Source organism: Globicephala melas, chromosome 5, assembly GCF_963455315.2.
Source record: "Globicephala melas chromosome 5, mGloMel1.2, whole genome shotgun sequence".
Lineage (NCBI taxonomy): Eukaryota > Metazoa > Chordata > Mammalia > Artiodactyla > Delphinidae > Globicephala > Globicephala melas.
Window position 1 is genome coordinate 104,730,607 of NC_083318.1, and position 24,573 is coordinate 104,755,179.

The 24,573-nt window shown below is 38.6% G+C and overlaps 1 protein-coding gene across 1 annotated transcript in view; it reads left to right on the top strand.

The window, feature by feature from the left end:
• The window catches only part of CPE (carboxypeptidase E), a 108,811-nt gene extending 87,011 nt beyond the window's left edge, over positions 1-21,800 (top strand). The window contains exons 4-9 of the mRNA XM_030847008.2: positions 3,181-3,298; positions 4,738-4,920; positions 11,325-11,464; positions 16,578-16,677; positions 19,219-19,337; positions 20,941-21,800. Of these exons, the coding sequence (XP_030702868.1) occupies positions 3,181-3,298; positions 4,738-4,920; positions 11,325-11,464; positions 16,578-16,677; positions 19,219-19,337; positions 20,941-21,039 (759 nt within the window). The 3' untranslated portion in view covers positions 21,040-21,800. The remainder of the gene's footprint in view (positions 1-3,180; positions 3,299-4,737; positions 4,921-11,324; positions 11,465-16,577; positions 16,678-19,218; positions 19,338-20,940) is intronic.
• The last annotated feature ends 2,773 nt before the right edge of the window (positions 21,801-24,573 follow it).

Here is a 24,573-nt window from a genome sequence, read left to right on the forward strand (position 1 = left end):
CGTCTGAACTCAGTGAAATATTTGTCAGAGCCAATCACTGGGTTTTGAATAAATAGGAAAGATGGGGCAGATGTACAAACAAGAGGACTGACAAGGAATTCAGCAGTAAAAGAAAAACTTCTGAACAGAATATTATAGAAGGATGTGTGACAAACCCATATCATATAATATTAATGCCATTCTTGAGCAATCGAGCCTAATAAACCGTAAATTCGTTGCAAAAAAGCATAAACGTTACAGATTTTTTGATTAAATTGTCCTATATTAGTTATTTTAAAGTTGATTTAAATTAAAATTTAAACTGGATTTGATTTAAATTAATTTAAACTTTAGAAACAAATTTAAGTGTATATAAGAATTTAGTTTATGAAAAGGGAGTGTTTCAGATTATTATGGAAAGAATAGATTATTCAATAAATGGAATTGAGACAAATCCATCTCACAAATATTAGCATAGATCAAAATAAAATCTAGATGTATTATGACTTAAATATAAAAAGTATGAACCTAGTAAAAGAAAACTTTGGTAAATTTGTCATTTTTGGAGTGGGATAGAACTTTCTAAATCCCAGTATAGAAAACTGGCTTATGGTGGCCGCTTAATAGTTTTTGAATAAAGGAATGAAATATAAAAGCAAAGGACAAGACCATAAAAAAAGATCAGTAGATTTGACAACATAAATATCTTAATGTTTTATATTTTAATTATTATTATTCTTAAATTTGAAAGGCAAATAAGAAACTTAGAAAATATCTATAATATGTAGTAGATAGAGAGTTAATGTTTTTAATAAATAAACAACTCTTGCAAATTAATAAGAAAATATGCATTTCAATAGAAAAATCAGTTAAACCATGTATAAACATGTCACCAAAGAATAAACCTAAATGGTCACTAAACATATAAAAAACTGCTCTAGTTTTATTAATCAAAGAATGAAAATTAAAAAAATTCTATTTGTCATGTATCAAAGTGACAGACTTAAAAAACACATATCCCATGTTGGTAAGAGTAATTACAAATGACAGGTTTATTATAGTGTTGCTGGGTATATTGTTGTATCTTTCAGGGGTGCAGTCTGGAATACATTAAAAAATTTTTTTCTAAATGTGCTTAGTTTTTGGTCAGTTCTTTCCATTTCTAGGGAAATTTCCCTTAAAAAAAATGTGGATCTGCACAAAGAGTGCAGTGTGTGTTCACAGCATTTTTTTTCATAGTAAACAAGTCAATACCCAGCAATTGGCGATCCACTCCCCACAGCTTTATTGAAGTATAATTGACACATAAAAATTGTATAGATTTAAGATGTACAGTGTGCTGATTTGATATACATATATGCTGTGAAATGGTCACCACAATCAAGCTAATTAACACATCCATCACCTCCCATAGTTATCTTTTTTTTTTCTTTTGTGTTGAGAACGCTTGTGACCTACTCTCTTAGAAAATTTCAGGTACACAATACAGTACTATTAAGTCATCTGGGGATACATTAGATTCCCAGAGCTAATTCGTTCTGTAACTGAAAGTTTGTACCCTTTGACCAACATCTTCCTATTTTCTCCTCCTCTTCCACCAAGTGGAGGTCCCTAGTGCTCGTGTAGTAGCTCTGAGCCATACTGCTGGGTTTGAGTCCAGTCCTACTACTCCCAATGAGGTGGCCTCACGCTATTCCCCGACTTCTCTGTGTCTCACTTTACGCATCAGTAAAATGGGGGTATGTGCAGTCCCTATCTCATAGGGTGGATGTGAAAATTCAGTGTGTCACGCAGAAAGTGTTTAATAAGTATTAGCTGTTATTTTTTCCATGTTTAAGAATATGTCCATACATTGGATACTACTCAGCCATTGAAATAATAATTCGGTGACATGAAAAAGTGTTATCTGTTGAGCAAAATAGGTGGCATACAAAATGGTATATAAATGATATTAATTTCCTTTGTGTTTATCTCCTCTACATTTTTTACAATGAACATATTTTTTATAGTGAGAATAAGATAAACCAAACAAATAATAAAGACAATGTCCTATTCTAAATCACAATCACACTTTTCCACAATTAGAAGTAGCCTACATGAAAAATAGGATAGTTTTGATACATTAAAGCTGACATACTGAAAATAATGTGGGACTTACAGTTTATATACTGGATTTGAATCTTAAATGTCTGAACTTGGACACGTCATTAACACTCCCAACTCTCAGATTCTCCCCTGCAAAATGGGGATGTATATCCCCTATCAAATGGGGATGTTGTGAAGCTCAATAAAATAGTGTATGTGAGAGCTATTCATAAACTGAACAGAGACATACAAATACAAGATCTAATTATAACCATCAAAACCTACTGATGCTTTTAGTTATTCTGTCCCAAAGAACAATATGAATCACATCTCCAGTAAAAAGCTTTATTTTTTTTAAATCAGAGGGGTACTTGGTAGTTTGAGAGTCTTCCTAGTTGCTATTAAAAACTCATCACATAAAGTATCAAGCTTTTGGCTCAGTTTAATTCTTTGGTATACATTTCGTTCCTCCTTTGTTTTGCTTCCAAGGTATGAGGGGCTGTGAATCATTCAAAAGACAACATGAATTCCTGAAACTTTTGCCTTTGTTTTAAAATTTAAGATGATCATCCCAAAGTAAACTATTTGATGGTGAAATCTGGAAGAGACCCAATTTAATTTTTTTCTTAGGAAAAATGTTTAAAGTAGTTGAAGGGAATTGGAAAAATAGTAAGCAAAAATTGGAAGGAAAATCAACCATGTTTCTTCAGTTGCACCACCACAGAGAAGGAACCCTGTTCTGCGGCTCAGCTATTTTCTTTTCTCCTTGTCTTATCCTTAGTTATTATTAACAAAGATCAGATGGAGTTGTGCCCAAATTTGTAAGTGATTTGTATGCTGTTTTTCACGTTACAAAGAAAGAAAAGCTGGCAGCTTTTAAGTAGAACTTTCAAGGAAATCGAAATATTTTTTATAAGTCTGAGAAAGATAGAGATGGGGAATGCTGCTCCTTTCTTTCTACGAAAACAATCACAGAGTTCTTGGAATATGACCAGCTTTCAGTTGTTGTTTTTGGTTTTTGTTGTTGTTTTTACCTTTTCTATGTCTTTTCTGTCAAGTGATCCCACCAATGACTGCCACATTTAGAATCCTTTTAATCTCTAATCTTTAATACAGCTTGCTCCTGAGACCAAGGCTGTCATTCATTGGATTATGGATATTCCTTTTGTGCTTTCGGCCAATCTTCATGGAGGAGACCTTGTGGCTAATTACCCATATGACGAGACACGGAGCGGTAAGTGTCCTTCCTGCTTCTCTAATTGGTTCAAGGTTTACAATTCGTTTACAAGAGTTTATTGGATGATTTCTGTAATATTCTTTTAAGGGACTGGTCATTCAGTGATTTTGCCTGTAGAAATACATCTACTGAACTGGAATATCCCCTATTTCATGTGGTATTGGCATATATATCTGGCAGAAAAAGACTATAAATTAAAAAAAAAAGTTTAGGTGAAGAGAAACATGATCTTGACTGAATACTTAGAGAAGGGAGAGGGAGAAAACAGACGTCATGAACTTGGGTCACTCTTGGACTGTGGTAAAATGGAGGAGTAATGGAATTTATGTAGGTTTATGTACAAGATAGCTTAAAAATGGAGGCAGCCTTTTGCCGCTCCATCAGGGCCCATATACATCTCTGCATGTGTCTTTTTGTGCACTCACACTTATGTATTTGGTTTTTTTTTTTTTTTTTTTTTTTTTTGTGGTACGTGGTCCTCTCGCTGTTGTGGCCTCTCCCGTTGCGGAGCACAGGCTCCGGTCGCGCAGGCTCAGCGGCCATGGCTCACGGGCCCAGCCGCTCCACGGCATGTGGGATCTTCCCAGACCGAGGCACAAACCCGTGTCCCCTGCATCAGCAGGCGGACTCTCAACCACTGCGCCACCAGGGAAGCCCCCACTTCTGCATTTGGAACTGTTTCTTGGTGGTGTCAGGGAGGGGAAGTGATGCTTTGGTTTCCTTTAACTAGTTTTAGTTAAGCTTTAACTAGTTTTAGTTAAGCACAACAAACTTTAGCCAGATAGATATTATCAGCTTAATTTTTGTTGTTCCAGGAAATTTCCTGCTTTGAATGGATTCTTAGGAGCCTTTGAAAAGTCAGGTCTTTGTAAACACAGGATAACTGTAGGTATTGGAAACTGAGTTTTGAAGAGTCTTTGGTAAAACATCCTTAAAATTTGGAGATTTTGTGGTTTGTCAATAGCTGGAAATTTAAAGGACTGGCATAGTTGATAATACAGAATAAGAATACCGTGTACTAAAATATTTATTTATTTCAGTAATACACATAGGAAATTTTTTAAAACTGTAAATTTAGATACTGAAAAATATGTGTGAGAGTGGTTCATAGTGCCTGTGGAGTTAACAATGGAAATATCCTTGCTGTCTTCCCAAGTCCAATTTACTATGAACTTGTCACCTTTTCTTGTGAAGCTTTCAATTCATAAGCAGAATGTACATTCTACCCAGTTTCTGCTTTGTGGTATTAGGAGTGGACGTTATACAACCTAAAAACTAAGGTGTAATTGTTGAGTACGTAAACCTTCACTCCTTTCCCATAGTGATGTAGTTAAAAAATACGTCAGCAAGAGATCAACACCAAATCACTCTTCAGAAAACACGCAGTGCTCCTCAGCCTGTGTCAGTTTCTTTAGTCTTGTGGGTTTATTTTCCAGGTAGTGCTCATGAATACAGCTCCTGCCCAGATGATGACATCTTCCAAAGTTTGGCTCGGGCGTACTCGTCCTTCAACCCCCCCATGTCGGACCCGGATCGGCCCCCGTGTCGCAAGAATGATGACGACAGCAGCTTCGTAGAAGGAACGACCAACGGCGCAGCGTGGTACAGCGTGCCTGGAGGCGAGTTTCCCTTTTGCTCTTTATGTGATTAGTGGCTTTTAAAAAATAATTACCGTTTACGTTTAGGGAAACTTCAATCTTCAGTCATTAAGAAATAGACTGAACCTATAGTTCATCCATTAAAATTAGTCTACTTTATGCATGGATGATTGCTATTATAGTTTTTTGTTGATTTTTAAGAATCAAGATGCTAATTGAAGAGCTGTAGTAAACGAACTGAAGACATCCGCTGGGAAAATATAGATTGAATATTGTTAATTACCCTACTTTTCAAATTCTGGCCTTAGGGAATAAGATACCATCCCGGTTATATGTTAGTCATGCTTCGATTGTAGGTAAATGTATATTTTAGAGGGCTGGCTTTGGCCTTTAGTATATCTTGGTCCACATACCATTTGTTTTTATTTAAAAAATTTCACTTCATGTGGAATGTTTATTTTGTATTCACTGCTGCAGTAAACACTATTATTAGATCAGGAAGCACTTCACCTTTTATTGGGTCTGAAAAGGGAAAAGCCCACCTCAGCACAGCTGGAGGAAGCATCTCTAGACACCAAGGCAGCTCATGTGGCAATCTAGCATGGACTTTGAAGAGTTCTCGTTTTTTGAAGAGCTCTCATTTTTCGGGCTGGATCACTCATAGTTGTGTAATATTGCCTCTACCAAGGATGAAGAGTGAAATGTAAAGATACTGATTTTTTTTCTCTGCCTAAGAACAATTTTCTGTGGCCTACCTGGAAGTGAAAACAGAATTTAGGACAGTAGCAGCAGTGGCTAATTATAGGATTTTGGTTTGTTTAATATGTTTTTTTTTTTTTTGGTTGAATTATGCCCTGAGAAAAATATTCTTCCAGATATTTTCTTTCTGATATATGTTTATTCTGTTTTTTTAAAAAATTGAGGTATAGCTGATGTACAATATTATATAAGTTACAGGTGTACAACATAGTGATTCACAAGTTTTAAAGGTTGTACTCTATTTATAGTTATTATAAAGTATTGGCTGTATTCCCTGTGCTATACAATATATCCTTGTAGCTTATTTTATATATAGTAATTGTACCTCTTAATCACCTACCCCTAGCTTGCTCCCCACTTCCCTCTCCCCACTGGTAACAACTAGTTTGTTCTCTATTTCTGTGAGTCTGTTTTGTTGTTGTTATAGTCACAGCTTTATTTTTTAGATTCCACATATAAGTGATATCATACAGTATTTACCTTTCTCTGTGTGACTTATTTCACTGGGCATAATACCCTCCAACTCCATCCATGTTGCTGTAGATGGCAAAATTTCATTCTGTTTTATGGCTAAGTAGTATTCCATTGTGTAAATATACCACATCTTCATCCATTGATCTGTTGATGGACACTTAGGTTGCTTCCATATCTTGTCAATTGTAAATAATGCTGCTATGAACATTGGGGTGCATGTAACTTTTTGAATTAGTGTTTTTGTTTTTTTCGGATATATACTCAGGAGTGGAATTGTTGGGCTGTATGGTAGTTCTATTTTTGGTTTTTTCAGAAACCTTCAAAATGTTTTTCACACTGGCTGCACCAATTTAAATTCCCAACAACAGTGTTGGAGGGTTCCTTTTTCTCTGCATCGTTGTCAACATTTGTTATTTGTGTTATTTTTGATGATAACCATTCTGACAGGTGTGAGGTAATATCTCAGTTTTTTTTTTTTTGCGGTACGCGGCCCTGTCACTGCCGTAGCCTCTCCTGTTGTGGAGCACAGGCTCCGGACGTGCAGGCCCAGCGGACATGGCTTACGGGCCCAGCCGCTCTGCGGCATGTGGGATCTTCCCAGACCAGGACATGAATCCATGTTCCCCACATCGTCAGGTGGACTCTCAACCACTGTGCCACCAGGGAAGCCCTCAGTTTGGTTTTGATTTGCAATTCTCTGATGACTAACGATGTTGAGCATCTTTTCATGTGCCTTTAGGCCACCTGTGTGTCTTCTTTGGAAAAATGTCTATTCAGGTCTTCTGCCCATTATTTAATCAGGTTGTTTGGTTTTTTTTGATGTTGAGTTGTATAAGTTCCTTATGTATTTTGGATATTAACTCCTTATGCAATATATGATTTAAAAATACTTTCTCCCATTCCTTAAGTTGCCTTTTCATTTTGTTGACCATATCCTTTGCTGTGCAGAAGCTTTCAGTTTGATGCAGTCCCACTTATTAATTTTTGTTTTTGTTGCTTGTGCTTTTGGTATACCCAAAAAACTTTACTAAGACCAGTATTGGGAGCCTTGTCTCTGTTTTCTCCTAGGAGCTTTACAGTTCAGGTCTTGCATTTAAGCCTTTAATCCATTTGGAATTAATATAGGTGTATAGCATAAGATAAAAGTCCAATTTCATTCTTTTGCACATGTGTATCCAGTTTTCCCAAAACTTTTTTTTAAAGAGACTGTGTCTTATTCCCATTTAGTATTCTTGGCTCTATTGTCAAGTATTAGTTGAGTGTATATATCAGAGTTTATTTCTGGGCTCTTGATTCTATTACAGTGGTCTGTGCATCTGTTTTTATACCAGCACCATTACTGTTTTCATTATTTTAGCTTTGTAGTATAGTTTGAAATCAGGAAGTGTGATGCCTCCAGCTTTGTTCTTCTTTTTCAAGATTGCTTTGGCTAGTCATTGTCTTTTGTAGCTCTATATGAATCTTAGGATTGTTTTTTTTCCTCCATCTCTGTGAAAAATTCCATTGGAATTTTGATAGGGATTGTATTGAATCTATAGATAGCTTTGAGTGGTATGGACGTTTTAACAATATTAAATTTATGAACATTGGATATCTTTCCATTATCTTTGTATCTTCTTCAATTTCTTTTATCAATGTCTTATAGTTTTCAGTGTACAGCTCTTTCATCTCCTTGGTTAAATTTATTCCTAAGTATTTTATTGTTTTTGATGCTATTGTAAATGAGATTGATTTCTTTGTATGTTTTTTGGATAGTTTGTTATTAACATATAGAAATGCAACTTATCTTTGTATGATGATTTGGTATCCTGCAACTTTTATGAAATATTTTATTAGTCCCAACAGTTTTTTTTTCTTCGTGTGTGTGTGTTTGTGGAGTCTCTAGGGTTTTCTATACATAAGGTCATATCGTTACAGACAGAGATAATTTTACTTCTTCCTTTCCAACTTGGATGTCTTTTATTTATTTTTCTTGCCTCATTTCTCTGTCTAGAACTTCTAGCACTATGTTGAATAGGAATGGTGAGAGTAGGCACCCTTGTCTTGTTCTTGATCTTAGAGAAAAAGCTTTAAATCTTTCACCATTGAGTATGATGTTAGCTGTGGTGTTGTCATATATGGACTTTATTATGTTAAGATATGTTCTTTTTATACCCAATCTGTTGAGGGTTTTTATCATGAAAAAATGCTGAATGTTTTCAAATGCTTTTTCTGCATGTTTTGAGATGATGATATCATTTTTATCTTTCATTCTATTAATGCAGTATATTACATTTGTTGATTTGTGTATGTTGAACCATCCTTGCATCCTAGGGATAAATTTCACTTGATCATGGTATATGACTTTTTTTTTATGTACTGTTGAATTCAGTTTGCTAGTGTCTTGTTGAGAAATTTTGCATCTGTATTCATCATGATAATTAGCCTGTAATTTCTTTTCCCATAGTGTTCTTATCTGGCTTTGGAATCAGCATAATGCTGGACTTGTAAAAAAGAGTTTGGGAGTGTTCCCTCCTCCTCAGTTTTTTGGAAGAGTTTGATAAGGATTGGTGTTAATTCTTTAAGTGTTTGGTAGAATTCACCAGTGAAACCGTCTGACCCTGGGCTTTTCTTTTTCGGAAGTTTTTGATTACTGATCCAATCTCCTTACCAATAATTGGTCTGTTTTGATTTTCTATTTCTTCATGGTTCAGTCTGGGTAGGTTGTATGTTTCTGTGAATTTATCCATTTCTTCTAGGTTATCCAGTTGTTGGCTTATAATTGTTCACAGTAGTCTTTTATGATCCTTTGTATTTCTATGGTATTAGTTGAAATGTCTCCTCTTTATTTTCGGATTTTTTTGAGTCCCCTCTCTTTGTTTTCTTGTTAAGTCTAACTAAAGGTTTGTCTATTTTGTTTATCTTTTCAAAAACCAGCCCTTAGATTTGTTTATCTTTTCTATTGTTTTCCTGGCCTCTATTTAATTTATTTCTGCTTTGATCCTTATTATTTCCTTCCTTCTGCCAATTTTGCCCTTGGTTTGTTCATTTTCTAGTTTTTTGAAGTGTAGGAATAAATAAATTGTCTTTTTTCTTTTAAATGTAGGCATTTATCATAATAAACTTCTTTCTTAGGCCTGCTTTTGCTGCATCTCATAAGTTTTGGCAGGTTGTGTTTCTGTTTTCATTTGTTCAAGATATTTTGGCTTCCCTTTGACCCACTGCTTGTTCAAGAGTGTGTTGTTTACTTTTCTACATGTTTGTGAATTTTTCAGTTTTACTCTTATGATTTCTAGTTTTGTACTACTGTGGTTGGAAAAGATACTTGGTATGATTTCAGTCTACTTAAGTCTGCTGAGATTTGTTTTGTGACCTATCATATGATCTACCCTGGAGAATGTTTCATGTATGCTTGAGAAGAATGTTTATTCTGCAGCTGTTGGATGGTATGTTCTGTATGTCTGTTAGGTTCATATGGTATAAACTATAGTTCAAGGCCAGTGTTTCCTTACTGATACTCTGTCTGGATGATCTATTTATCCATTATTGGAAGTGGGGTACTGAAGTCCCCTACTATTATTGTACTATTGTCATTTCTCCCTTCAGACCTGTTAGTATTTGCCTAATATATTTAGATGCTCCAATGTTGAGTGTTTATATATTTTTGATAGTTATATCCTTTGACGAATTGACCACTTTATCAAAATATAATGACCTTCTTTGTCTCTTGTTTCAGTTTTTGGCTTAAACTGTATTTTGTCTGAGATAAGTATCACTACCTCTCCTCTCTTTTGGTTTCCATAAGCATGGAGTATTTTTTGTCATCCCTTCAGTTTGAGCCTACATGTGTTCTTAAAGCTGAAGTGAGTTTCTTGTAGGTGCCATATAGTTGGGTCTTATTTTTTTATTTATTCAGCTACTCTATGCCTTTTTTTTTTTTGTGGTACTTGGGCCTCTCACTGCTGTGGCCTCTCCTGTTGTGGAGCACAGGCTCCGGACACGCAGGCCCAGCAGCCATGGCTCACGGGCCCAGCCGCTCCGCGGCATGTGGGATCTTCCAGGACTGGGGCACGAACCCATGTCCCCTGCATCGGCAGGCGGACTCTCAACCACTGCGCCACCAGGGAAGCCCCACTCTATGCCTTTTGATTGGAGAATTTAATCTATTTACATTTAAAATATTGATAAGGACTTCCCATTTTATTGTTTTCTGTTTTGCAGTTCCCTTGTTCCTTTCTTCCCCTCTTGCTGTCTTTCTTTGTGAACTGATGATTTTCTGCAGTGGTAGGCTTTGATTCCTTTCTGTTTAGTTCTTTTTGCATCTACCATAGGATTTTGCTTTATGGTTACCATGAGGCTTAACATAAAACATCTTATAGCATAACAGTCCATTTTAAGCTGTCAACAACCTAACTTTGATTGCAAACAAAAACTTTACTCTTTTACCTCCTTCCCCCCACATTTTATGTTTTGATGTCACAATTTACATCCTACCATTTTGTGTATCTATGAACAAATTATTGTAGCTATTGTTATTTTTAATATTTTTAAACCTTTATACTAGAGTTAAGTGATTAATACACTACCATATTAAATCAGAATATTCTGAATCTGACTATATACTTACCTTTACCAGTGTGTTGTATATTTTTATATGTTTGCATATCACTAAATTAGGTCTCTTTGGCACTGAGCTGTGCCACCTTAGAGAAGGGGGTGATGCACACTCCCTTCAATGTGTCCAAGCTTGGATTTTTTTTTTCTCCAATGATGTGCTTTAACTTTTCCATTAGATTCCTGAACTTCCACAAAGGCACTCTGTTCATGAGTAATTGTCAAAATTGGTGTTCTTTGGGGAGGGAAGACAGTAGAAAACTCCTGTTTCACCATTTTAATGACGTCACTCTCAGTCTTCAAAGCTGATTCCAGCATTGTGGAATGTGGCTGATACTTGCTTTAGCACTGTAAAACAGCAATGTGTTACACTAAATGACTGCTTAAGAACCTGAGAGAGTTTGTGCTTGTGAGGTGGTAACTATTTCCCAAGTATGTTGTTCCATCGCTTATGGAAGGTGATTTCACTTGCGATTTCCCACAGTCTCCCCAAGATGCACTGGTTGGTACATATTTTACTTGGCCCTCAGCAGAGCAGTCTGTGTAGGGTTTTAGTCACCACATGCATATTTTGACTTTTCATTTCTTTTTTTTGGCAGGAATGCAAGATTTCAATTACCTCAGCAGCAACTGTTTTGAGATTACCGTGGAGCTTAGCTGTGAAAAGTTTCCACCTGAAGAGACTTTGAAGAGCTACTGGGAAGATAACAAAAACTCCCTCATTAGCTACATTCAGCAGGTAAACACAGTCTCTAGCATAAAATGGGAGATTTAAGAACATTTAAACCTGGAGTACAATAGTTTCCTAAGAGGATCCCAGCCTACAGGACTCCATCTGACCCAGAATGAGGATGCTGCGTTTGGAAAATGTGTCAGTAGTGATTCAAATAGGCTTTCATTTGTCATAGGTTTTGTGGTTCATGAATATTCACTGAGAACTGACTAAACTGGAGAGTTGTGGAGAAGTGAGGTGACACCCTACCTTCTTTCATATTGCACTAAGCAAGGGCAATCCTAGGATCCTCCTCCACCCTTATCACCTTGTCTCTCAGGCATCTGAGGCAGGACCAGAACTAGAATGAGGTAAGTGAGGCACCTGGGATGCAAATTTAAGGAGCCTTTCACTCTCAGGGTCATGCAGGTATAGGATGTGAGCATCTCCTTAAATTCTGTGCCCCACATGCCTAACTTGTCTCACCCTAGACTCAGCTGGATCCATTAGCATCTTCTACTCCCTCATCATCATCATCCCCGAATTAAAAATGAGGAATCAGAGGCACAGAGAAGTTAAACAGCCAGAATGTCTAGTTCCAGAATCACCATGCCATGTTGCCTCTCATGACATAAGCTTAGATCTTTACCAGAGAGTCACTGTACAGAATTTGGGGGAATCTCACAATGTGTCAGAATAAAATACCTACCTACTCAGACTTAACCCAGGCCAGTGCCCTGATAGCCCTAGCCCTCTGTACCAGGTAGACACTGGCACCAGGGGCAGTGCTGGTGGGAAAGACCTAAGGACTCTTTTCTTTGCCTGCAGTGCCTTGACAATTTCACATTCCATTCTGTATGCGGCCATTTACACCCAAAGTCAGGGAGAGTGATGTTAGTTTCACATGCTGGCAGGAAGTCCAGACTAATGTTTAAGCTAATTTAACATAAACAAATGCTGTTTGCATATATAGGTACATATAAACATATACACATGAACCCAGTGCATTAAAAAATGTAAAATCAGGGCTTCCCTGGTGGCGCAGTGGTTGAGAGTCCGCCTGCCGATGCAGGGGACGCGGGTTCGTGCCCTGGTCTGGGAAGAAACCACATGCCACGGAGCGCCTGGGCCCGTGAGCCATGGCCGCTGAGCCTGCGCGTCCAGAGCCTGTGCTCTGCAACAGGAGAGGCCACAACAGTGAGAGGCTCGCGTACCGCAAAAAAAAAAAAAAAAAAAAAGTAAAATTAGCTTAAGAATTCTTTTACACATGTCACGTATACATATAATACCTTACCAAAAGGAATTATCATGGAATACATCCAATGATGACAGACAGTGATTAAAAAACACACATTACACAGGATTTTTTTAATCAGTGGGATCCTGCTGCATGTTAACATAAAAAGGCATTTTTCAACAACAAAACTAAGGATAATTAGCCATGTTGACCCTGGAACAAATGTAGTGGGTACCCCTGTAGAATGTCCTTTGAGGAGAGCTATATTTGGATGGACCTTTATTTATTTATTTTTTTTGCGGTACGCGGGCCTCTCACTGTATTGGCCTCTCCTGGTGGACACTGCGCCACCAGGGAAGCCCTGGATGGACCTTTTAAGAGCAAAATTTAAACATACAGTTTTAGGCAGAGGAAGTAAGATGGGCCAATTTGGTGTGTTCTTTGCCTAGGTATCAAAGAATGCCTCCTTAATACAATGCTTTTCATTTTATGTACATATTTTTTCAACAAAAATTAAGCTATTTTCATGTCCTAGGTACCCTGTGAGGTACTGGGGAGAGTGCCCTCAAGAAGGCTTTGTATTAGTGAGGTTCAGATATCAATACCTAATTACAAGAGAGGATGATAAATGCTAAAATAAAGAGCAGTGGCAGTACACAGAAGGGTCCCTAACCCAGTCCTGCCAGTTCAGAAAAGGCTTATTGGAGCTATGCTATAGGATTCCCTGTAGTCCATGTCAATAAGATTATTACCCTGTCAACAATTAAAAAACTAATTCAGCTGCTACTTAAGTTCTCTCTTAGTTCTTGAGAAAAAAATGCAATATAAAACAAAACCCAAATGTGCCATTAGAAAGAGGAGAATGCTTGTCATATTTATGGTGGCAGGTGCATTAATTCATCTAAAAGCTGTTACAATTTATGTAAGAATAAGCTGAAAAGAAGAGGGACCAGGTCATACAGTCCTGTTTTATGCCACTTGGAATGAGAACTTGATCTGTCCACAGATACCTGTGACCCACCCTGGCATGACATCAGTGTTATGGCGCAGACTATATAGAAGCAGTAAGAGTGGTATTTGCAGTGAGCTCACACAGCTTGCCTCGGAGGACACTCTAGTTTAGGGAATCAAAGGCTGGCGGAAGATCAGTGAAGACTGCCAGAAGTTCTGTGTTGAAATTTTCTTGACAATGGAACAATATGGTGGTGATTAATGATTGAACACCTGGGCCTAAAATCTAAGTGTGGACTAATTTTAGAACTCGTGGAAAGTAGGTGATTAGGGGATCCAATTCAGTAATTGGTTGAGAGGAAATCTCTTGCAGAGTTTTAAAGGAATGTTTGCAGGAACTGGAACTGTAAAGTTAATTAGGGTAAATAGTTTGCTAAGAAGAGCTCCCACACAACAGCTTTAGAACCATCTAGTTCTCAAAATTTCCAAAGAATTTTTCAAGAATGGTTCATGAGCACCTGCATCAGAATCATCTAGATTCTTGTTAAAAACGAGTTTCCTGTCCTAACACTGAATCACACTCCTAGCAGGGCAGGACCCCAGAGTCTCCATTTCAGCAAGCTCTCTGGGGGGCATTTAAGTATTCGAGGATTTAAGGGCTATTGACATAACAGTTCTAGTAACAATGAAGAATATTCTGGATTTTTTTTTAAAGCCTTGGTTGATTGAAATGTCCTGGAATCTGGGGAGAGAGAATTATAGGAAGGACAAGTGTAGTAAAATAGCTTCCCCAGGTATGAGTGAAATTTGAACTTCTGGAATTTCTTTTGCAAAAGTCATAAAGTGACAGTATTTTCTAGTTTGCATTCCTGTGGAGTCGTGACAGCCTATAACACTTCAGTTGAGATTTATTCCTACAGTGGAAAATTTCAAACAGAAATATTGTGCTTCACAATTGGCATATCAGAGATAGACATTTACTTATTTAACTATTTGTTAATCACATACTGTAATTTAAGTCTTGGGTTGCAGAGGCAGAAAAAAGTAAAGTTATGAATATTAACTGGGTATATTTGTGCCTAATGTAGGTGCATTATATGTTTTTGAAATGATTGATTTATTTTCCAAAGATGAGGAAGTTTAAAACTTTCATTTCTTTAAGGTTTATAATATATCAGGATTATAGTGCCTCAAGATGAATAAATTCATCTCCACAATTTTTCAGATCCCAGTGACTTTTACCATGTGAATTTCATTCAGAAAGCTAACTTTTCTTGTTTCCAGTGGCTAAATTTCAGCCTCTTACAATTTTGGTTAGCTAATCCATAGGTAAGTCTTGGGGAAAAGTCTAAGAATGTCTTTTTGTTTTAAAAAAGTGTTTACTCTCCTCTCACTATACTGGTTGCCATTAAAATATTATTTATTATTACTGACAACATGTATAGCTTTTTACCATTGGTAAATTGCCTTTAGAGAAAAGAATTGTGTGTTACTTTTATAGAGTTTCAGAGGTTTTGCTTTTTTAAAAAATAGCAAATGGGGGCTTCCCTGGTGGCGCAGTGGTTGAGAGTCTGCCTGCCGATGCAGGGGACACAGGTTCGTGCCCCGGTCTGGGAAGATCCCACATGCCGCAGAGCAGCTGGGCCCGTGAGCCATGGCTGCTGAGCCTGCACATGAGCCTGTGCTCTGCAACGGGAGAGGCCACAACAGTGAGAGGCCCGCATACCACAAAAAAAAAAAAAAAAGCAAATGAAAAAAGAATTTGCTGATATCCAGGGCTATCTCTTTGATAAAACATTGTACCGCTGCCAAATTTATTCTCCAGTGACAAAGGGATACATGAGACTTATTCTACTTTCTGTAGGGAAATATTCAAATATCATCAATAGCAAAAGAAAATTCATTTTTTGGGGCCAGATGAGTGAGGAGCAACTGGAGCATTGGGGAGGGGGATGTTTTGTTAGGTAATCAAGCTTAATAGATTATCATTTGATATTTCAGAAGCAGTACCTTCTCAGAGACCTTAAGTGGCTCTCCGTCACTTCAAATACATACTGACTTAGTTGAATTATCATTTAAAAATAAAGCTGTTTCTGGGGTTTCCCTGGTGGCGCAGTGGTTGGGAGTCCACCTGCCGATGTAGGGGACGTGGTTCGTGCCCCAGTCCGGGAAGATCCCACATGCCGCGGAGCGGCTGGGCCCGTGAGCCATGGCTGCTGGGCCTGCGCGTCCGGAGCCTGTGCTCCGCAATGGGAGAGGCCACAGCAGTGAGAGGCCCGCGTACCGCAAAAAAAAAAATAATAAAAATAAAAAGAAAATAAAGCTGTTTCTGTAGTTTGCATTGCAGTAGTTAGTTGATGACAGCAACTTAATTCACGGGCTTGTCTCAATAAAAACTCTTCCATGTTATTTCTAAACCCAGTTTTCAGTTAGTAAGTTCACTGACCTTTCATGTACTGATTATCAACCAAAATGATATTATTAATTGGTTTAATGCAAAAGTATTCACAGTGTATATCCTTTTATCTAGAAGTAAAAAGTATTGAAGGGCTGTAATGTGGTTATCTTTTTAACTGACAGCTGCCATATAAAGTATACGCAAGTGACCAAATTTAAAATAGAGAGAAAACAATGAAATGTGCTAAGACCAGAACTGTTTTACACATTGACAGACCTTTTTGTTTTGTTTTTGTTTTGGTGGTTTGGAAGGTACTTCAAAGTCTTCTTTGACTCAGAACAAGATATCAGTTTTCAGGGGATTACTTCTCATTTGTCTGCTTGCAGAAAAGCAGAGTAAAGAGTACACAGAAAATTCAGTGGCTTTTTTTAGCTTGTTTTGATTCTTAAACAGTGGGGATCTGCAGTATTTTGCTAGAAAATAAGATGTTTGATTGAAGCATGTTTTTAGGTCGTTTCTAATACAGATTTTTTGGTTATTCTTGACCATCACAGATACACCGAGGGGTTAAAGGATTTGTCCGAGACCTTCAGGGTAACCCAATTGCCAATGCAACCATCTCCGTGGAAGGAATAGACCATGATGTCACATCTGGTGGGTGTTCTCTGCCGTGATCGGAGGCTCTAGTATTGCACACGAGAGCGTGGCTACTTCTTAGCATAGTTATACTTCTTACACTGTTCTAAGCAAAGCAATTAAATGCGTCATGTCTCTTTACCCCCTCTCTCCCCCCAGCTTTGATCTAGTTAAATTTTTTCTGGGGAGCAGGTCAAGCAATTACTTAGGATGGCTGCTGCGCTTAGAAATTGGGGTGCAGCAGGTGGCGCCCTTTCCTCAGCTGTCTCACCCCAGAGCTGTGAGGTGGGGCCATCTTCGGGAGTCTCTGCAGTTGTCGAGGCAAAGGAAGATGAACCAGCTGGAATTAAAATACTGATCTCTTCTAAGAAGAAGTACTAATGAGCTGTTAATTGGTGAACCTCAGGAGGGAGCAGAAGAGTAGGAAGGACGGTAACTGCCAGTGTATTGTGTGTCTAGGATTTCCCATCCATTTCTTCATTTAATCTGTATCATAAATCCAGATGTATTCAAGGCTGAACAGGATGTTACAGGATTGAGGTTGATGTTAGTTATTTCTAGGTTTAAAGCCTCATTTCCATTTTCCTACTTTGGGGAAAATGATGTATTTTCCTGGCAAACCTACCTACTCCTGTTAATAAATATCTATCCAGCTCGTTTTAGTGTAACTCTCATTTGTTGGGATCTTTTCAACAACAACAATATCTTTTTAGCTATAAACTCTACATGTTTGTACACCTTAGCATTAATGAACCTTTAGTGCCCAAACATCCTATGCCATTACCTATTTCTTAACCTCCACATTTATAACGTGTATTTTTAAAATTCTGAATATTTGTTCTCTAAAACTCCATTTATTTATTCATTAAACAATACTTATCAACACCCCATGAAGTGCCAGCCCAGCTTCCAGACCAATATGCCAGAACCTGTGCCAAGTTATTGCTCCCTTCGCCCCCAGGGAGGGGCTCCTGAAGGACCCAGGCCATGTCCCCTGTGGCCACAAGTAACTGCTTCTGTTAACTCTAGCATAACATACAAACATTATTTTCTCTGCATTCCAGCTATGAAAAATTTAGAAAAATCTGGACGTTGGGAATAATTATAGGTAGAAAGGAATGAAATCTGAGGAGTGGGCTCTGGGACACTGCAGCTTTTCTAGGGCAGGGTGAGGTAGTAGGGAGGGATGAACAACGGGGTCTAAGGTGGAGAGAAAACCCAGTGCCTTGTTCAGGAAGGCTGGAATGTTTCAGGAGGGAGAGAGTGTGAAAAGTGTCAGGAATGAGGCAGAGTGGAGAATCTTGTGGATAAGGCAGAGTGGAGAGTCTTGATGAGTCTATTTCCATGGACCAGCGGAGCCCGATTGGGGAGGGTCTAAGGAGAGAGGAGGAGACACATTTGAAATGAAGAGTAGACAAGTCTTTCCAGAGATTTTGCTGTAAAGCAAAGAAGATAAATGAGGCACTAGCTGAAAGGAGATGTAGAGTCCAGAGGTAGAATGGAAGAGATGGTGATGGGGGTTTATTTTTTTCTGATGGTTTCCATATTCACAATGAAATACAATGTGAAGCATCAACAGAGAGTGAGGATGAAGAGGATGCTTTACAGGTGTTAGGAAAAGGGAGACTGTCCACTAGGTCCTCGGTATTCAGAGTATGACCCCTACCAGCAGCTGAATTCAACATCACCTGGAGCTGGTCAGAAATGCAGAAGCTCAGGTCTCATCCCAGAGCTAGTGAATTAGAATTTGTACTTTACTGTTTCCCAGGTGATTGATGCACACTAATCTAGGAAATGGGAGAGTGAAAGGGCTTGGGAGGAAGACAGGGCAGGACCAGGGCCTGTGGAAGGCTGGTGTTTGTGGACAGGAGACAGCCCAGCTTGGGTATGTGTTTTCCCCAGCCCCTCACAGCCACAGGGGCAGGCAGACAGTAGAGGAGGTGGGTGTTACTCAGCGCTGGTGTTTTGCCAGGCCTATAAGCAGGTGGGGAACAGCACATAGGTTGAAGGATATGTGTATCGTTGACTGGAGTGCCCAGGAACCTAAGCTGCTCAAGGAGAAGACGGGGGTGTGAGGGGAGGAATGGGAACAGAAGTCCTCTGGAGGGCTGATTGTAAATGCAGTTCCTAGAAGGCAGCCAGACCAACTATTCTGAGTCTTTAGAAATTTAAATTTCTAACAAGTCCCTGAGGGTTTCTGACGAGGTGCCTTCAGCCACACTTTCTGAGACTGACCTAGACTCGGCAAGAATCAAAACATGGTTCCAGATGGTGGGATCCCACTGCTTGGGGACTTGATATATCTGTTAACCTGTGTTACTCCTGACATGATTATGATGATTCATCATATTAGAAGATTTATTAGATAACTTAACACTAATGTCTGTAAAATTGCTGTAAGTAACGATGCCCTCTAGAGAGTGTCATGCTCTTTTCAATGGAATTTCATTAAATTCAGTAAACATCTACTTTTTAAACAGGGAATCAAAATTGAACTTAGATGGCATAACTATGCATTTCATATATGTGCCTGTGACTTGAAATTTTGTTGCCCTGCAGCAAAGGATGGTGATTACTGGAGACTGCTTGTTCCTGGAAACTATAAAGTTACAGCCTCGGCACCAGGCTATCTGGCGATAACAAAGAAAGTGGCAGTTCCTTACAGCCCCGCTGTCAGGGTAAGTGATCGTGATAATAGCTAAAATGTATTAAGCACTTACCATGGGTCAGGCATGTTTAAGTGATTATATTTAGCTCTCATAATAATTCTGTGAGATAGAAGCCATTATTATCCTGTTATCCATCTGTTAAAAGATGAGAAAACTGAGGCCTAGTAAAGTTAAGTGACTTGCCCAAGGGCTCAGTGATTGATTTAACACCACTCAGTGTGAAGCTCTATTACCATTTCTCAGTTTTTGAAGAGATCCACCAGAAAATCAAATAAAACCTTAAAAAAATGAAGCTTTTATTTGCTGACCTTGATTTCAATCTCAATAATATTCTGTTCAATTTATCTTTTTATCCCTAGCACCTAGTATAATACCTTACTCAATAAGTATTTGGAAAAATAAATTAGGCCTGCAAGGTAAATTTAGGCATTAACTAAACATTTATTAAGCACACACTATGAGCAAGGCCCTCTATGCTAAGAACTATCAAGAATGATACCTATTTAAGTAAATACCATTTATTTTACTAGGAAGGTGGTGGTGATAAGACCAAAACTCCTTTAGAGAAGGATTTTACTATTGTCCTTGTATTACATTTACTATGGAATGGCCTACAGAGTTTCCAATTAAAAAGCTTGAAAAGAATTTATTGTGTTTTTGTCTATGTCCCCAAAGTTTGGAGTATAAATGCTTGGTTTTGCAAACTAAATATCCTGAGTTTTTAACTGTTGCTTTGGTTTCGATTGTGTGTATGTATATATTAGGCTGGATATGTATTAAAATCAGGAGGTAAATTTGGGCAAATAAAACCTGGACAAAGGTAGCTCCAGAGCCAGGTTGTAAAAGGTTCAACTATTTTGACCCTTAGCCTTTCTAGCCCATGTTGAGTTCAAGGAGGTATGAGTAGTCACTTTCTTAAATAACCACAGGCTCAAGTGGCCAGATCAAAGAACTCTTAGATCCATGTGGAATGGGGCATGACTATCTCCTGGGCCCGGGGAGGACTGGGGTTTGGAGCTGCGTATTTTGAATAGTCCTTTGTGCAGAAGTGTATGAATTCTCCATAGACCTGATGAGGATGCCCAGTTCATAGGAGAGTTGAGTTCCTGGACTACTGGCCTTCGTGGTGGTTTGGAGATGTGTGTATTTCCATCAGTTTTTTTTAGCAGACTCGAGGTTCTAGAAAGCAGAACCTTGTGGTTTGGAACACCAGGACACTGAACTGCATTCTTCCATATTTCCCCAGCTTTTAGGAGAAAATTTAAGGTTGGCAGGAGAAGCTCACTGAATAGTCAAAGGCAGAAAACTAATTATAAGTTACAACTTTTTATGGGGGAAAAACTGCCTTTAAACAATCTGCCTCTAAATAATCTGCTTTCCAATAATTCTAGAAAGCTATTAGATCAAAGCACATTTGAAACATAATGGCTTTTGATATTCTTTTTCCCTAAAAGTGTCTTGTTGCTTATCATGAGAGGTTTTTTAGGGTATATTTTAATTCAGGTGGCTGGATTGAGCTTATTTTAATAAACTCTAAACCTGCTGTTCTTTTCTCAGTTTTTAAAAGTACGTAATCAGTTTGATAACAATATACCCTTATTTTCTCCTTTAGGTTGATTTTGAACTGGAGTCATTTTCTGAAAGGAAAGAAGAAGAGAAGGAAGAATTAATGGAATGGTGGAAGATGATGTCAGAAACTTTAAATTTTTAAAAAGCCTTCTAATTAACTGCTTTTAATCTATATAATGTAGTATGATGTAATATGGCCATTTTCTTTTAGATTTTGTGCAGTTAATATTTAACATTGATTTATTTTTTAATCATTTAAATATTAATAGGCATTACTTAAAATAGACTCAAGTAAAAATATAAGAACTTGGTCTATAATGTTCATTTTCCTACATATAAGACACAGAGGACCATAGAAGAGATTTAAGTGATTTTGCCATTTTAGGTGTAGATGCAATAGTCCATGTATTATTTGCAATACAGAACTTTTTGAGTAATTCTAGATTTTAAAAGTTAGTGAGTCCTTTTAATGTAATTGGTGACAATGTCACATAATGAATGCCATCGGAAAGGTCAACAGCTATAGCTTGAGTTGTGAGCACTCTACTGCAAGACTTAAACCAGACCTGTGTAAATTGTCATTGTCTCTTGTGCTGACTAGCTATATAAGCATGATCTCGTTAATGCATTCTTGATGGGAAGAAAATGTAAACGTTTAGCAAGAGGTTTTATGAAAGGAATGGAAATTGACTTCTTGGTTGTACATATCGGGGCAATACTGTTATATTATTCAGCTGGCTAACACTGCTTCACAGTGTAGGGTTTCTCTTGGTTGTTGATTGTCCCAGAATTGCATTCTGAATGATTAAATATTAAAAAATCCCTATGGTATATATTTTAATTCTCTATGATTTTTGGTCTAGAGTTGTGGTCTTGTGATAAAAAACATATGTATTCCCTTGAGAGTGGCCTCTCATTGGTTCATCCTGTATATTTTTAAATTTATTAAGTGACTGTTGTATGCCAAGCACAGTGCAAGCTCTGTGTATATTATTTTGGTGGACAAAAGGTTCTGATTCCATGGATCTTATGGACCAGCTGTGGACATAGACTTTAAATAAATATACACACAAATGAATATGTAATTAAGCATTGTGATGAGTAAAGTGACAGGAAGGACTAGTGTGTGGAGAAAGAGAATGTCAGCACAACTTAATTTAGAGTGGATGAGGGGATTCAGGGATGGCCTCCCAATGCGTGTAAGCCCAGACCTAGGCTATGAGTAGGTGTGAGCAATGCAGAGTTACTGAGTGTAGGGGTGCGTGTGTGTGTGCATAGTGGTGGTGGTATGGTTGAGCAATGCTCCAGGTACAGGTTTTTGATTAAATAGTGCTAACCATTGTAATAATAGACCCCCAAATATATACTGGCTTAAACACAATAGAAGTGTATTTCTTACTCAGGTACCTGTACTGGGCAGAAGACAGAAAGATGAGATAGCTTTTCTCCACGCAGTCATTCTGAGTCTCTTTCTGACAGATGATCTTCCGTCTTCTGCATGTGGCTGCGAGAGTTGCCTGGTGGTCATCTCCATTGCAGCCAATGGGAAAGGGGAAAGAGCACGGAGGAGCATGTAGGGGATGTCTGTATGGGCCAGGCCTGGAAGAGGTATACGTGACTTATGATCACATCATATTGTCTAGAATTGTATCCTCTGGCTATAATGACTGCAAAGGAGTCTGGGAAATATAGTCTAGCAGCACACCTAGGTAGGTGAAGAGAATATGATCTTTGGTGAGCATGTAACAGCCTCTGCCAGATAGAAGGAAGAGTAGGTGAAGATGCATTAGGGTAGGAAAGAACATGGCTTGCTGGAGGACTAGGAAAAGGACAGAATGACTGGAGCAGAGATGTGGGAGGTGGGAAGTAAAGGCCAGGAAAGTTGACAGGTACAAAATCATGCAGGACCTTATGGACCAGAATTGAGGATTCTGTTTTTAGAATCACTGAATGGTCTGAAGCTAGGAAAGGACATGATCTAATTTAAGTTTTAAAGGTCGTTCTTGCCACTGTGTCCAGAGTAGAAGCAAGAGTAGAGACTAGTCAGGAAGCTATTGCAGGGCCCAGAATAGTGGCGACTTGGATCAGGTTGTGGCAGTAGAGATGAGAAGATGTGCGTGGTTTGTGATGTATTTCAGAGGTGGAATTGACAGGCCTTGGTGAGACATTGGATGTGGGCGATGAGGAGGCAGGTGTCACAGATGACATCATGTTTCTAACTTGACCAAATGGGTACATGGCATGTGGCATATTGGAGAAGCAGCAGATTGCAAAGGTGAGAAGAAAAAATTCCAGTATAGGAAATGTTAAGCTTGAGATGCCTATGCTTGTGATATATACAAATGGAGGTGTTGCTTGTATGGCTGCATAGTCTATGTGTGAAGCTCTAAAACAGGCCTGGGATTGGAAATAGAGATTTGACAGTAGTTGACATATAAATAAGGTACTATATTATTTAATTATCCGAACCAGGGCATATTTGAGAATGAAAGGGGCACAAACTAATTTTGCCAGGATGGCAAGTACAATTCAGAGCTGCCAGGGGCAACTTGGGAGTAGGCTTACCTACCTATAGATGGTATTTAAAGTCATGAGAATGTATAAGATCCTCTAGGAAGAGCCCATAGAGTTAGAAGGAAAATAGGATCCGGACTGATCTCTGAGGAACTTCAGAATTCTGCTCCCTGTGTTTCATCTCAGACAGGATAAGCTAGGCTATGCTGCAGTAAGAAGCAAAACCCTAAATCTTAGTGGTTTAACTTAGTAATTTCATGAAATGCCTATAGGTCCCTGTAACTTTCCAGGAAAGTTGTCCTGCAGCATGTAGTGACGCACCAGGAATGTTTCAGGCTCTGCTGTGGCTCTGCTGTCTCAACATAAAGTTTCCTTAGTCTCTTGTCTTAGATGCAGGGACAGATACCTGGAGTCACTTCCGTCCACAGCTTATTGACAAGACCTCGGCGCTTAGCCTCGTTGAACCAGAGCATTTGGTGAGCAACACTGTCACCACCTTAGTCTTTCCTTCTGGCCACCAACATACCTTTGCTCTTCTTTTTCCAAATATAGATTTCACCTAGCTCCTCCACAGGGGAGGCAGCTTAAAGTCACAGCAAATCAAGGCTTTGAGCTTCAGGTTTGGGATTTTTGAGGAGTCCCATGATAGCCTCTGTATGAGGTCTGCATATGGTCACTCTTGCTCCAGAAACTTGTGAACTAAAAAGAGAGGTTCTTTGCATCCCTCACACCCAACACACAGTGACAGAACAGAGTCAACACTCCATTCAGAATGGTAAGGAGTAAGAGGTGCCCAGCATTCACTGATCTGCAGCAATTCTGAAATCTTGCTGAACAGATATTTTATAGGCCTCCTCTTCAGGGGATGAAGAATGTTCCTGGATTCAGAATTGATTCTACGCTCTGGGAAGCACTTCCTTCCTCATTGTTCCCCGTGGCCATGGCCTTGCCTTCTTGAACGTCTCTCTGATTCACTCAAGACCTAGGTTGACAGAGGCCCCAGGTCACTGCAGCAGTGGGTAAGAGAGACCCAAGAACCAAGAACAGACTTGCCTTAGGCTGCAGGTGACACGTCAGCCCTGCTCACAATTCACTGGGCAGGACTAGACACATGGCCTTTCCTAACTGAACAGGATGCAGGAAATACTGGGGGGCAAGTAGA